General features: G+C 39.9%; 1 protein-coding gene across 2 annotated transcripts; it reads left to right on the top strand.

The window, feature by feature from the left end:
• The first annotated feature begins 2,052 nt into the window (after positions 1-2,052).
• On the top strand, positions 2,053-14,905 carry ZUP1 (zinc finger containing ubiquitin peptidase 1). Of its 2 annotated transcripts, none has more exons than XM_054990838.1 (9): positions 2,053-2,389; positions 3,169-3,279; positions 4,557-4,663; positions 7,984-8,152; positions 9,928-10,044; positions 11,332-11,500; positions 12,158-12,309; positions 13,561-13,778; positions 14,737-14,905. In XM_054990838.1, exons 1-9 carry the CDS (start codon positions 2,341-2,343, stop codon positions 14,782-14,784), a joined length of 1,140 nt encoding a protein of 379 aa, XP_054846813.1. In that variant the 5' UTR covers positions 2,053-2,340; the 3' UTR covers positions 14,785-14,905. The 2 variants fall into 2 exon arrangements, with proteins under 2 accessions (XP_054846813.1, XP_054846805.1); XM_054990830.1 differs by having other exon boundaries at positions 2,054-2,389; positions 9,856-10,044.
• Positions 14,906-15,479: the final 574 nt, after the last annotated feature.

Here is a 15,479-nt window from a genome sequence, read left to right as displayed (position 1 = left end):
CATGTGTTGAAGAATCCCCCTTGAAATCTATAGAATCTGCTCCAGAGTAAACATTGGAATAATCTCTTGGTGTTTGTCAGTTTGATGCATAGTCTCTGTTTCAAAGAAAATACAGATCCCATCGTACAGCTGGGCACTTGGTGGCAAGTTGACATGCACAGGGCAAACCTGTCGCATGCTCTAGTGTAGCCCTTCTCCCCAATTCATTCTGGGACTTTTTCTAGTAGAGTGGCCCTAGAGAAAATTAAGGTTCCTTACAGAGAAAGTGGATGCAGCTTTTTTTGTAGATAGAAGATTATTGGCGTTTATTTGCTAAATTATATTTGAACTACAATACAGGGCACACCGGTAACAAGACTGTAGATACAACCAAAAACGCCGGTGTATAGGAACTACACGGTCACAATTTTCAATAAATGATTTTGAATAATTTTTTTCGGTATTTATATTAATTCAAGGTGCAACAGTGCTCAGTGCTATACAAATAATTCCTATAACATATTAATGAACTACTGTAGCCAAGTCCTCAAGCACAAAGATATATGAGCCCGTGAGAATTAATATTCAAGTATATTGCACAATGGGCCAAAGGTAGCCTCCAAATCCAGAAGACAACGTGTGTGCTGGAGCCCAATAGATTCTGCAGCCTTCAGCTACGGGTTTTAGCCAGCAATTTTCAGTACCCGTTTCGTAAAGTGTTACTTCATCAGGCAATAATGTCTATCCGGATGACTCCATCAAGCTGTTCACAGAACAATGTCATAAGGACATGGACTCATCTATCTTTGTGCTTGAGGACTTGGCTACAGTTGTTCATTCATATGTTATAGAAATTATTTGTATAGCACTGAGCACTGTTGCACCTTGAATTAATATAAATACCAAAAAAAATTATTCAAAATCATTTATTGAAAATTGTGACCGTGTAGTTCCTATACACCGGCGTTTTTGGTTGTATCTACAAAATTATATTTGAAAACTGCAATTACCTATCTCCCCAAAAGAGGGGGGCGGGATTCAGGACGTTTCCCGGCTCCTGCTAAATACTACAGTGCTGCCGCCAAATATCTCATTAAATAAATCATCGTATTGAGAATGCCATCATCAAATATGCACAGCTGATTCTGAAAATGAATCTGGGCTTGTGCAATCAAATGGAATCCTGTGGCTCTGTTGTAGATTAAAAACCGAACAGTGATTCAAAAAAAGTGAAGAAAATGCCCATACCATAGGTAAAATACAAGAGACAGAATATTTTCAGGGAATAAGCTTTTAAGAATCGCCCCAACTTCTTCAGATGTGAGCAGGAATGGAGATCCCTGAACCTTTATATCCCAGCCAGAAAGTGGAAGGGGTGTTATAAGGAAGGCCATCAGGATGCTAAGGTGCTATGCAGCTTGATTGGATGGGAGAGAAGGGGCAAAGGAGGATGTCAGGATGTAAAAATGCAATTATTAAAAAATAGCATCTGCAGTGAGATAAGAATCCTAAATCTCTATTCAGCCCCAGGGGTCCATTGTTCTGAATTTGTGAATAAACTCCATTTCAGCAGTCTCACATTACTGTAAGTTTCTCTGTTTAAGAACAGACACTTTCAGTTACAAATGGAATGTCCTGGAAGATTAAAATGTTCTCTCTCTGTTTTTGGAGTGTTATGATTTAAGAGTTGGTTGTTGGTCTTTAAAGTAATACTGGACTGGAATCTTGTTCTGCTTCTGCAAACCGAGCCTGAAACTCCATTTAATATAGAACTCAAACTATTCTATAAAGAAATACCATGAGGTCTGTTCTGAAGTACAGAGTGTAACATTCTTTGTGAATAACTTTCTGCATCCAGGATGCAGCACAACATGAGCTTTTATTAACTATTTACATAACTGAGAAAGCAGTATTAGAGAACAAATAACTTGCTACCCCAACCAGATCGCTCAGCTCCTTCTTACCAAGCCCTCTAGGACATGTAGGACTTGTTAAGCACCACCCTCTTGAAGCCAGCGTCCTCACACAGAGGAAACGGGTATGGGCTGCGCAGTTGCAGCAGGCTCCGTTTTAAAAGGAACAGAAACAAAACCGAATAAACCGGCAGTTTGGGAAATGGCAGGCGGGTAGTTTGGGTTTTGTTCTTAAGGGGAGAGGAAGGCTCAGGAGAAGGCGCATGCGCCAATCTCTGTACGTGAAAGCGCTCAATAAAGGCCTTAATTAGGAGCAGGTCTGGTTGTGCCGCGACTCGCTTTTAATTCTTCATCTGGTTGGAGCCGTGCAGCTGCCTCGGTTCCCGCCGGCGTTTTTCCCAGGCGGCAGAGTGACGTTGAAGTGCCCACGGGAGTGCGGGGCAGGCAGATGTTCCCCCGGGGGAGCTCTTCCGCGGGCGCCCCAGTTCCCGCTTGCGGTGAGTCAGCCGTGGAATGGGCACGGGTCCTCCGCGCGGCGTGACTGGTAGCTCTGTTGAGTCTGTTGCCTCCCCCCGCGAGGGCTCTTGCCCGCTCCCACGGGCGTGCGATGCCGCAGCGAGCCGGCTTCAGGTGCGCCGGGCCTCGTGCTGAGGAATAGCCTGCTGGCCTCCTCTCCTGGAGCCAGAGCGCCTGCTGCACTGCAGGACAGCCCAACCGCAGGCGCTTTATTCAGAAGGAAGCACCGGATTTTCCAGCGCGGGTTGCTTCTCGATAAATATACACGAGAGAGTAGCCGCAGGTTCCGCTTCTGCTGTCGTCTGGTCGTTTCAACTTTCTATTGCACAACCTAGATATGGTTCGTTTCTGTGTTGTTAAACATGTCATGTTAGCTTGCTATACTTGTTTCAGAAAGATTTCCTCTCTGTTCTCGGTTTTATGCTTGTTTTAGATTTTCTGCCACCATTCCGTATTGTATCTGCTCATTGAATCTCCTGTTCTTTATTGTATTTTGCTCAGTGAATGTCCTCGCTGTTAATTAAATTGTATTTCACTTGCACTGCCTTGGGTCTCAGTGAGAAAGGCAGACTATAAAGAAATAATGATTATGATGATGATTCATGTCTCCTGGAAATAAAATCCCCTCTTCAGTGTTAGGATCCCCCTTTTTGCCTCTGGACAGGTGATGATATGATGGCCCTACTCCTTCAGGCTGATCTAAAAAAATCAAAAGATTTCTGTTAACAAAATCTGATCCTCAACCCATTTTTTCCTTCAGACAATGATCAAGAGTCTTATGAATGTCCATTGTGTCATCTTGTTTGTACTGACTACCCGGTTCTACAGGAACATGTAGAATTGCACTTGGAGGAATCCAGTTTTTTAGAAGGTGAGTGGAAAGATTCCAAAATATGAAAGGTACTTGATTGTTTTTTATTAACAATATTGTATCATTCAGGAGAGAGTGCATGCTCTTCTTGATTTTATTTACTTAATAGTAAAATAAAAACCTCTAAAAGGAACTTTCATTGTTCCATTAGTGTTCCATAAAAACTCAAAATCATGTACCAAAACTAGGAAAAGAACAGCAGTGGCACCAAGATTATCTTGTATACCTCTTTCCTTCTAGGAAAAATACTGAAAATGCCACACACATGCATTGTATGAAAGTCATTTATGATACTGTATTTGAAAATATATACTTTGCTGAGAAAATCTGAAACCTGCGTATTCAGAAATTCTGAGCTTTCTGAAATCTGGTAGAATTTCTGTTGTAAAATATAGCATATTGTAAGATTCAGTTGAACATCCAAAATGTTCAGTCAAAATATTTGGTATTTGGTTAAGTTGATTGTTTAGGTATTTTTTAAGCATTACCTTTTTATTTATTTTATTTTACTTCATTTGTGCTTCATCTTTCTCCTCATTAGGGAGATAAAACAGTTTATGTCATCCTCCTCCAATTTTTCCTCACAAAAACCCTGTGAGGTAAGTTAGGCTGAGTGTGTGTGACTGGCCCTAGGTCACCCAGTGAGCTTCCATGGCAGAGCAGGGACTCCCAGGTCCTAATCCATCAATTTAGCCATTATACCATACTAAAGGTAAAGGTAGTCCCCTGTGCAAGTACCAAGTCATTACTGACTCATGGGGGGACGTTGCATCACGACGTTTTCTTGGCAGACTTTTTACGGAGTGGTTTGCCATTGCCTTCCCCAGTCGTCTACACTTTACCCCCAGGAAACTGGGTACTCATTCACTGACCTCGGAAGTTTGGAAGGCTGAGTCAACCTTGAGCTAACTACTTGAACCCGGCTTCCACCAGGATCGAACTCAGGTCATGAGCAGAGCTTGGGCTGCAGTACTGCAGCTTACCACTCTGCGCCACGGGGCTCTACTTAATTAGAAACCCTGCTGCTGCCCCACATAGTGATTATTACTAACAAGTTTGATAAATGCTAATTAGCAAAAAGGTTACCTTTATAGTTTACAATCAGTTACCTTTTTAAAGAATTAATTTAACTTTTAATACTGATTGTACTGTTGGAATATTTAATTGTGGTCAAACAATAGGCAGTCATTTTCCATCACTACTGCAAACCAATTAAGTGAAAGTTTGAAATATTTATTAGAGGCTTATTTTGTTTATATGACCTTGTGTAATGACAGCAAGAAACTTGAGTGATGTAGATCTGGCACAGCGTATCCAGAATGAGGAAGTTAGACAGCAAAAAGAAGCAGCAAGACAAGAGAGAGAAGATTTTCAAAAGCTGCAGGTATGATGGCAGTGGTCTAACTGCAAGAAGTATTAGATGCTTTGTTTACGATGGCTTTTTACTTAAGTACTGTTTACAGAGAAGCACAAAGGGCACACTGTTTTGTAAATGCAGTATGCCAATTGTGTGTGCATAAATCTGATAGATGGTTGTTAAGTTCTTGGTAGCAATATGTGGAGGAAAGGGTGCATTCCTCCAATCAAGGTGCACTTACAGTGCCATCTTATGCAGAGTTATTCCACTCTAAACCCTTTGATTTCAGTGGGCTTAAACTGAAGTAATTCAGCAAAGGATTATACTGTTAGCAAGCTGCAATATAACAGGGGAGTTGGCTTATTGGTTTCACTGTTGTTGCTAAATCTCTTCTTATTAGAGCAGAAATTAATATACTTCAGAAGCTTCTACTCTGATAGTTTGTTAATAGTCTATAAATATGTGAACATTTGGCATCTTTGTAACATCCAGTGATGCTTTGTCTCCTTTGGGACAATGTAAAGTGGAATTGAAACCTCAGTTTCATCACCTTCTCAAGTGGTCTGTTGGAGATTTCTTGCACTAGTAAGATCTCATCTAAGATACATGCAGTTTGAAGGTGTGGAGTTCTGAATTTCTACAGAGAGCTTAAGATACTTTGAAGCATTCACACGGTTGCATGTGGATGACTGAATAGACCTCTGATAGGTCCTCTCAATCTTCCTCATGGCTCCAGCTGGATTTTCTCCTCAGTTGAAGCCTTCTTTTATTACCCTGACAGTGCATAGCACATAATAAGGCAGCAGTGTATCATTATATTCAACAGTTAACTGGCTGGTTCCCATGCAGGTGATAAAAATTATAAGCCATGCCATCCACAGATATGGAAGTATATTGCCTACTCAGACACTCCCCAGGTATGTAGTAAAAGATGACCTTACAAGTTAAGAAAAAAAATAACCTGATAGGGACTGAAAACACTCGAGAAAGCACATATATTCAGCATCATCTTCCTTTCAGGTAAAAATAGAGTGGTTAGAGTTTCAGACTATGACCCGGGGGACCCAAGGTCAAATCCTCTCTCTGCCATGAACACTGTGTGTGACATTGGGTCAGTCATGCCCTCTTGACATTGCCTACCTCAAAGGGTTGTTGTGAGGACAAAATGGAGGAAAGGACAACTATTGGTGAAATATATAAATGAGGTTAATACAGTGTTAGCTGAGTGTTAGTTACAGGAAATGTGAGGATTTGGCTTTTTTTAGCCCTTAAAATAATAACAACAACATTCAATTCATACACCACCCTTCAGGGTGACTTAACACCCACTCAGAGCAGTCTACAAAGTATGCCATTATTATCCCCACCACAAAACACCCTGTGAGGTGGGTGGGGCTGAAGAGCTCCAGAGAGCTGTGACTAGCCCAAGGTCACCCAGCTGTCTTCAAGTGGAGGAGTGGGGAATCAAACTCGGCTCTCCAGATTAGAGTCCTCTGCTCTTAACCACTGCACCAAACTTATAAAAGCCAGGAGAAAAAAAATTGGGGATGTGATTTCCAAATCATTCCTCTTTCTCATGATTTTTTTAAAGATCCCCAGATAGTTTGCCAGAATAAAATAACTGTATTTTGATTGGCTAACTTTGTTATAGTCTTGTCAGGAAACAATTATTCTCATAGGTTGTCAGTTTTGACTCATGTTAGGCTTGACTGGTTTGTTCTTTTAGTTTTTAGCCTTTAGTGTTAGCAGTCAGACCCCTTCCTTACTCTAAGAGGGTAGTTTTTGGATGGAACATCATAAAATGCCCTCATAAGTCCAAAGCACTGCCTGGCCCAAGACAGAGTACATGCCAAATGGGTCTAGAAAACTGCCAGAACATGAGTCAAAGGTGGCTGGCTGATTGACAGCCCCTCCACGCCCCAGAGAGATGCAGAGATAATGAGATTTCCTGAAAAAACCCTTGTCTAATTCCATCAACGCCTTGCTATACTTCCCTGTCGCCCACCTATCCTTATCAAAGCTATTCAACAAACCTTAGAGCTTTTCCCATCCGGTACTTACCAGGTTATCAAGTAATATTTTCACCTATAGTCTGTCCCAGATATAGAAACCATCAAGCCTCTCCCAACTTACTGTTATACTTTCAGACAAAACATTAAGCCATTGTTTTTGAAAGCAAGACATCAAGCTTGCCCCAGGGAATATTTTGCCCCATAATTGGGCTCCCCAGCTATGTGCTTTGTGCGTGTGTTCTGGATCCATACACCCACCCTCAAGTTTGCTTGAGCTTTCTTCTTCTTACCTTGAAATGCGGGCTGTTTTTGCTGCTGTCTCTACAGACCCCTCCTATCTTTAAGACTGGTAATTATTGCCCTCCCTGAAACTGCTTTCTCCCACTTTCCTCCCTGTTTTTCCTAGTTAGCCTTGTATGCATGCTGTATGTGATTTTCTGTACGTTGGCCTTTTATTTCTCTTTAATTAAAAAACCTTTCTGATTGAACATTTGCTTGATGTTTTTATGAGTTCTCTAAGGAACAATCCCCTTAAACATTGGTGGAGATTCCTAGTTACCCCCTCTCACTTGCCTTCTTAATGCTAATTCCCACAACTAAATAAGGAGATCTCCTATTTGGATAACATTAGAGTGCCCCTACTTACAGCTTCTCGTAATTTCCACCTTATGAAAGATAATCATAAAGAAATTGCAGGTGGGACAGGAAGACAAATGTTACCGCTAGAAACTCAGTTAACTTCGTCTCAGATCATTCCTCTCAAAGAAAAAGGACAAATTAATATTAGATATTTTCCACAGAATTTTTTGTCTCACAATACCCTATCAAGCCAGATCTCAGTAACTGGAAGTTTTCTACAGATTATGTTAATCTAAGATTAAATCAACTTCTATTGCAACAAAATGTGATGTGCTGATACTGTACATGGCTCTGTGGTTACTAAGGAAATGTAATTAAGCTTCTAGTAATAAATGCAAGTTATAACAAGAGTCCCAAAATAACTATTGTGATCAGTAATGTAGCATGGGTCATTTTGATATGCTAGGCACAGATAACTAATTTTGAACGTTGTGATGGAAAGGTTGCAGTTGCTACCTGCAGAGAGACTGAATGTGAGTGCCTAATTTTACGACTTTTCTGTGTTACTTTGAAATAGTTTTAACTGTTAGTTGAGGGGGGCGAGTGTCTGTAGAAAAACGAGAGCTTAGTTTTACAAGGAATTATTAGATGAAGTGGTACTTGCTGATGTTCATAACGGATAACAGTGTGCCTATTAACTCATGTATATTGTTCTATACAATATTCACACAAGCTATTGTAATGTATCCTTAACAGAGACAATATGGCTTGGATGGTTCTGGAGATTACAAACAGCAGTTACTGAAGAACATGGAAAAGGAAGTAGCTCAAGGAAGAATGCAGCCATCTGAGTATCATAAGAGGAAAGCTGACATGATGGAATCTTTGGCCTTTGGCATTGATGATGGAAAGACACGGACTTCAGGTCAGTAGTTCTGGGAATGTGAACTTCCTCAAGCCTGATTTGAAGTGACTAGGAATAATTTCTTAACAGCCATTCTTGATTAAGAGTTGTCTTGTTCTGGGCTATGGGTGTATATTGTAGGTCTATCAGGACAGAATAAAAATTGTATGGGGCTCAAGATCTGATCTAGGCATGAAGATGCTTGTAATCTGTATTAAGGTCTTTTCCGCATGGTGCTTTTTCATTGCTTCTAGCCTCATACTTTATTGATTTCTCTCCAGAGTTCCACACACATGGTCAGAATATCACAATTCAGTCTCCAAACTGCTTCCCAGACTTTTTTTGCATTCTGCACAGAGAAAGACTGCATCTGCCGCAAAATCAGTCTTTCCCTGGCTTTTCTGTAGCTTTTCTCCCTGCACACACAGCTGATTTTTTTTCCAGCGAAGTCAGCCTAGGGCAGAATGCTTTCTTCAGTGTGAGGCCTGACCCTGACCCTTACCTTTCATCCTCTCCTTTACACTCTGCTGGTTCGAATCCCACTACTGCCATGAGCTCAGTAGGTGGCCTTGGGTAAGCCACTCCTTTCAGCCCCAGCTGTATTGTGGGGATAATAACAACACTAACTTGTTCACCACTCTGGGGGAGGCACTAATCTGTCTAGAAGAGCAGTATATAAGCGCAGTTATTATTATTCACCTGCATTGGTTTAAGAGCAATCAATCCAGTTTTTTCCCTGGATTTCAAAAAAAAAATTAAACAGTAATGTTGCAATGCTGGTTCCTTGAAGGAAAAAAAAAAAGCTGCAGGTGGGGGACACAGCTAACACAAAAACTGCAGAGAGCCTTGAATACCACTAGATATTTTAAAGTTTTCCCTTGTGCTTCCTGTACTTTTGGAGGGTTTTTTATTTTTTTTACACAGCAAGGTTGCAACATTGGTACAATTTAAAAAAACATTAAAAACCCTTGTAAGTTTCCTCAGCCAATCAACTGAGGAAACTGACCAGTCCTCAGCAGATCTGCAGATGAAACTGATATGATCTCAGCCAATCTGCTAATGAAACTGTAGGGGCATTTTTCTAGTACTTTGGTTGGACTCCCTCAAAGTGTAGAATTAAAGAATCCAAGCAGTATATGATCCTCATGGGTTGAAAACGCATAAAGTCCAATGTAAAATTTAATATGCAGAAGAAGCCTAAGTATAATAGTGTTGAAGTATATTTTGAGTGCAGTTTGGTGTAGTGGTTAAGAGCGCGGGACTCTAATCTGGAGAGCCGGGTTTGATTCCCCACTCCTCCACTTGAAGCCAGCTGGGTGACCTTGGGCTAGTCACAGCTCTCTGGAGCTCTCTCAGTCCCACCCACCTCACAAGGTGTTTGTTGTGGGAATAATAATAACATACTTTGTAAACCGCTCTGAGTGGGCATTAAGTTGTCCCGAAGGGCGGTATATAAATCAAATGCTGTTGTTGTTATTCCAAATCTGAGCATAACTGCTATCTGCCAGGAGATCTGACAGATCAGAATTTCCAGATATTCTACAGCTTACTTGTATCATTTGGCCTTGAAAACCCCAGATGGGGTCACCATAAGTCAGATATGATTTGATGGCACTTTCTACCACCATATCTGCTTTGATTAGAACAACACATACAATACAGTAGACAAATTAACTTACCATCAGTATCTCTCTCTTTCTCACCCTTTTTGTGTTTTTGATCAGGCATTACTGAAATGCTCAGCTGTTACTATCAAAATGAAAGTAATGACATAAAACAAGTTTGGCTTTCTGTAGGAGCGGATCATTTCCATTGCTCTTTAGGAGACAGAGGCTGGGGTTGTGGTTATAGGAACTTTCAGATACTACTTTCTTCTCTCCTGAAGAACAGGATCTATCAAGACTGCTTAAAAGGTATGCATTTTGGTATCGGATTGTATTGTGTCATCTGCCAGCTTGTACACTTAGTCACAAACCATATTTTTATAATGGCCCGTCTAACAGGCTACCTCAACGAGAGACTGTAAGTCAGTGACAGAGTCCGTGTTTTGCATGCACAGGATACCAGATTCCGTTCCTGATAGCTTCAGTTAAAAGATCCTTGCCTCATATTGAGGTCTAGTTGTCACTATTAAACCTGTTTCTGGTCTGTAACACATCAGACTGCAAGTGAAGCCTTGCATGCTCAAATATTCTCTCATTTTAAAGAAAATCTAATGTCAAGAAAAAGACTAGGCCAGAACCCTTCTCCCTGACACTTAGTTTTTTGTTTGCAGAGTATGATCTTATTTAGCATATTTATTTTGACTTAAGTAGTAAACACAATTTTAAAATGTACACAGTTCCTGTTAGTTTTATATCCCAATAGCAACAAATACTCGAACTAACAGATAATGGCTCTGCCTCTCACCGCCTGGTCTTAATAATCTGACAATGCTGGTCAGTATTGCCTTGCATTGGGAGTGAAGCAACACGCAGTGGCTTTTCTAATATTACCTAGCGATGTATGAACAAGGGGTTTGCTAGCTCACCTTTTTTAACCAGTACACTACACCAGCTCTTCAACTTATTTCTAGCTTGGAAATGCACAACATACTGCCTGGAGGGCTGTGTAGGGCTGCCAATACATGTGCTGTGTGGCCTGCTTCTCCTGATACCCGTTTGGTGACTCAGCAGCAGGCATTGCTGGATTCTATGCTCTTTGTTAGTTGTTGCTCTGAACAGAGGCCAGATAAGCAACATCTGTGCATCTGGATGCTACTGAAATTGCACCACAAGAGACAAGTGGCAGCTCTCAGGCAAGTGCTAAGAGATATCTGGGACATGTTTCCCTTAAAAGATGCTAGCAGCAGAACTGGAGGCCAGATTTTAAATAGTGAAACCAAGTAGAGATTGCTGCGTTAAACCCCTTCCCTGCATGGGAAAGTGAAGCTGCACGAGCCTTCAGTTAGCAGTTTACACAATGAGATGGTGATCTTCACTCTGCCTGTTTGCACTGTAAGTCAAATTTCCTGCATCCCAAATCCTGAAACTCGTAAGGTGAGACCTGATGATGTTATACTTTCTGGCCCATGCAATTATTAGAGGTGTGTTCTCCTGCTCTAGGTCATACTGTTGATTTATAGCTAAAATACACATACTTGCTGTTGTAGTTAAATTCAACATTTTGTAGCTAAAATATAATTTTTTTCTCATTTTTAGACCATCTGTCAATTCCATGTATTCCAAAAATTCAGTTGTTGATTGAAAATTCCTGGAAAGAAGGTTTTGATCCTCAAGGAGCTTCTCACTTTGACAACAGATTACAGGGTACTAAGGCATGGATAGGAGCATGTGAAATTTATTCACTTTTAACTTCTCTCAGTCTAAAGTAAGTGCTACTGATCAAAGGAAAGATGTTTTTATTTTGAGTTAGCAGTAATTGATGTCATTGATTCCTGTAGGTGCTTTATGAGTAGAATTTCAAATTCGAACTGTTTCTGTATAGATATGTCATAATTCCCAAAAGGATGAGAATATTAAATATAACAGCTGCATTATAATAGGCCAAGTTCACTGCTTTTTGGACTCTGCAGAAGATGTCATTTCTTTGAATTCTATGGTGGTAATCAACAAATCTGTTGCCAGGATCCCTTCTCCTTGCCTAAATCCTTGTAAATTAATCCTCCATGTTCTCTCCCTCACCCCTTGCATGTTAGGGTCACGCTACTGCTTCCCAGTAGGCTGCATCTGAGAAACAGCCCTTTCTGCTTTTGACAATAATAAAATTCTTGCTTACTAACGTGTATGCTCAATTGGGTTCAAATACTTGTGGTGCAATTCTTTTTCTCTGTCACTAGGGGGCACTTGGTATTTGGTGAGAGAACTACTATTTGGGAGTACAGAATAATAAATAAGCGTGTCTGATTTACTGTAAGATTTACTATGAGATGAAGTAGAATTTTCAGACACTAATACACTAGTGAAATATACCAGATAGCACATTTTGATAACTGTTTATAGAAGCTTTGTTGAAACTGTCTTACAGGTGTCAAATAATTGATTTTCACCAGCCAACGGACCCATCAGGAAAGCACCCTCGTTTGTTTGAGTGGGTACTGAATTACTACAAAACAGACAAGGAAAACACTGCAAAGGTAGTATTTACCTCCAAACCTCCAATCTACCTTCAACACCAAGGTCAGCTCAACTTTCCCTATTCTTGCTTTTTTATTTTAAAAATAAAGATGCCTGATTATTTATTTTCCTTGTCCAGTTCTTTGGTATGTTGTATTAATCATACTTTATTTTTGGGGGAAGAAATTCAAGTTATATAGGATTTCTTCGGTTACCACCCATCTCTATCCCATAAGTTCATAAGCTTTGTTGTTTTTTCAATAAAAGTGCAGCTTTTCTCCAACAACCCATGGCTGTCTTAATGTAGTAAAACATAACTTTCAAAGAAGAACTTAGTTGTATGTACATGAGAGAACGTAGTTCTTTATAACTGAATTATAGTGTTGTATGAGACCAAGGTTGATTCCACATGAGAGGACTTTTCTATGATGCTCATGTTGTTGGTGTAATTGTTGGTTAATTTCCACTTGCAGTGGAGATTCCAGGTGGTATAGGGTAATGTTTTTTTACCATTATTATCCATGCTTTCCCTTTCCCACCATACGGTCATTGAATGGTGCCCCTTCTTACTCACTGTCATCATGCTGTCATAATTCTCTGTCCACTCTTTTTAAACATGTTTGGTGCATGTGTGGCACTGCTTGAGAATAGCATGATTCTATACATCTTTTTTTTTAAAAAAAAATCTATTTGTTCAGTTGCAGCACTGAACAAGACACTAGGGCAGGTCCCCTCGTCCCATTCCCATTTGGGCTTTGTTTCAGCTCTGATGTGAACAAGACACTGATGCCAACCCCTCCCCAATCTCTATGGTTTTGTATTATCATACTCTAGTAATTACACTATGATGTTGCTCTGCTTCCCCCCAATTAAAAAAAAAATTAAGGCAGTTCATTGTGGAAAAGGGGATGAAGGGGGAATTTTCTTCCACTCAAACACATGGCATACGTTCCCTTTCAAACACAAGAAAAAGATTTTCCTGTCAATATCATGCCTGGAAACATCCTTTTTCCTGTTGTTTTTTTTTAAACAAAAAGCAGAGTTCTTTTCGGGAAATACAAGCTGTTCACAACTTGTGTAGGAATAGAAGACAACATCAGGTGGAAATGGGGGAAGTGGGGAAGCACCAAATTGGGTTGCTGAAACAAGTAAAATCCTTTGTGTTGAACCAACCCTTAAGATTTTGGTGAGATGCAATTTTGCATAGCAGTTTGAGGTTTCACATTGTGGTTTGTAATTCAGATGTGTCCAACAGAAAAATATATACATTCTTTAAAAATTATTTTAACTTTTTTGTTTTGTTTCCAAAATTAGGCCATAGTCGTACTATTATTGGAATAGAAGAAAGGAAGAACAAAAGCTTGTGTCTACTAATACTTGATCCAGGCTGTACCTCACAAGAAATGCAAAAACTCTTAAAAGGCGTTGATAGTAAAAGTCTGAAGTTGCTTCAGAGATTTGTGACTGGTTTAAAACATAAACAGTACCAAGTGGTGGCCATAGATGGTGTGCTGTCAGCAGAGGAAAAAGCCGTAAGTGCTCATAAGAATCCCCGAGTTTAAATATAAAATAGTTCTGTGCGCATGGGAATATAGAATTAGGCAAATTACTTTCAGTGATGGATGCTCTACCATCCTTATACTTTTTGGAATCTTCTATGCCTTAGACACCTTTTAGAAGGTAGAGGTAATAAATAAAGCACTTCAGTTGTTTTCCAGGTATGCTGTGGATAAGTAATTATGAACATTGCCCTTTCTCCTAGGGTGATGTCAATTTTGTAGTCAGACATGCATCCTATTATGTTTAGTCAGAGGTATGTCCTGCTAAATTAAATGAGACTCCCAATGGAATGTGTACAGGGTTACATTTTTAGGCCATTCACTGTATGGTTCAGGAGCTCTGATTCCTGCCCAACAAGAAAGCCAGTGCTTCTGTGTTTATATAGACCTTTAGGCAGAGTTGAAATGCAGAAGATCAGCTCTTCAGTAGGAAAGAGGAAGAAGTGAAGTAGGCCTGGAGGGAGCCCTACCTCTTTCCTGACTGGTGCAATTACGAATGCTTCATGAGGATTGTATATCTTCAGCAACTGTATGAGAATTGTCCGTGTAACATCTCTTTTTATGTGGAAGCTAACTGGATTTAGGGCTCATTCTTGTGGCAAATCATGCCTATCCTTTTTTCCCCCTTGTCATGACAATTACACACAAGTGGTTAACTTCCTACAAAAATTCATGTTTCTGCATTAGGAAAGTGATTTTTTACTTGTGGAACTATTAAAAACTCCATATCTTCATTTTTGTACATGGAAAGCTTTTGAGATGTGTATTTTCATTTTTACTGACATCTGCCATTTTGGAAAAAAAAATTAGCCAAAGCAATAAGCTCATAAAAGCATTTTAAAGTTTTACTTGTCTACTATGGTATAAATTAAAGCAGTAAAGCCAAATCACAACTTGTCTATTACAATAGCTATTTTTTTCCTCTCGTAAGGCTCGTCGGCAGGCTTCTCAGCTCTTCGTAGCTCAAAGGATTCCTTGAAGGATGGAACATTGCAACCTTTTTTTGTTTTTGTTTTGCAAAAGATATTTTGGTGCATTCACATGTATTCCTGTGACATATTTAGTGTACTAAATATTGCAAAATAAATTTTGAAAAAGAACTGAATAAGCTGCACATTTTATGTCTCTGTGTATGAGATTCTGAAGAAGTACAACATTGGGCCCTCAAACCATTACTATAGAGTACGTTAATCTGCTTATAGCTAGTTGCGCTTGGTATAACTTTAGGAAATCCTAGGCCAAGTCTACATGAAAGAACAGTGCCAAGCTAGTGTTTTTTACACTATTCATTTCTAATGCTTTGTTTAAAAGGGGATAAAATTAGTTAGTGCTGTCATAGGACCGTTTGTTTCTTTAGAAAATGATAGGCTGCCTCTCCAGAGAACAATTCAGGGCAGCTCACAAAATAAAATAGAGCATAAAAATGAGCCATTAAAGATACCCAGGGTATAAAACAGTATTGAGTAGCCTAAAATAGATATTCATAAAATAGTTCTCAGCCTAGCAGTCCATAAAAATACTTTTAAAAGGTGTGTCTAGAAGAGCTACGTATAGGCTATTATAAGTACATTGGTTCGGGCTTCTAAGATCTCACAGGCCCAGTTTTGGCTTGTCACCCTGGGAATGGAATGAGCAGCTCAGTTAATTAACTGCGCCTGCAAGCTGTTGGGCAGA

The sequence above is a fragment of the Eublepharis macularius genome, chromosome 1, assembly GCF_028583425.1.
Source record: "Eublepharis macularius isolate TG4126 chromosome 1, MPM_Emac_v1.0, whole genome shotgun sequence".
Taxonomy (NCBI): Eukaryota; Metazoa; Chordata; class Lepidosauria; order Squamata; family Eublepharidae; genus Eublepharis; species Eublepharis macularius.
The sequence above is the reverse complement of the archived record's forward strand: the minus strand, read 5'-3'. Positions and strand labels throughout refer to the sequence as shown.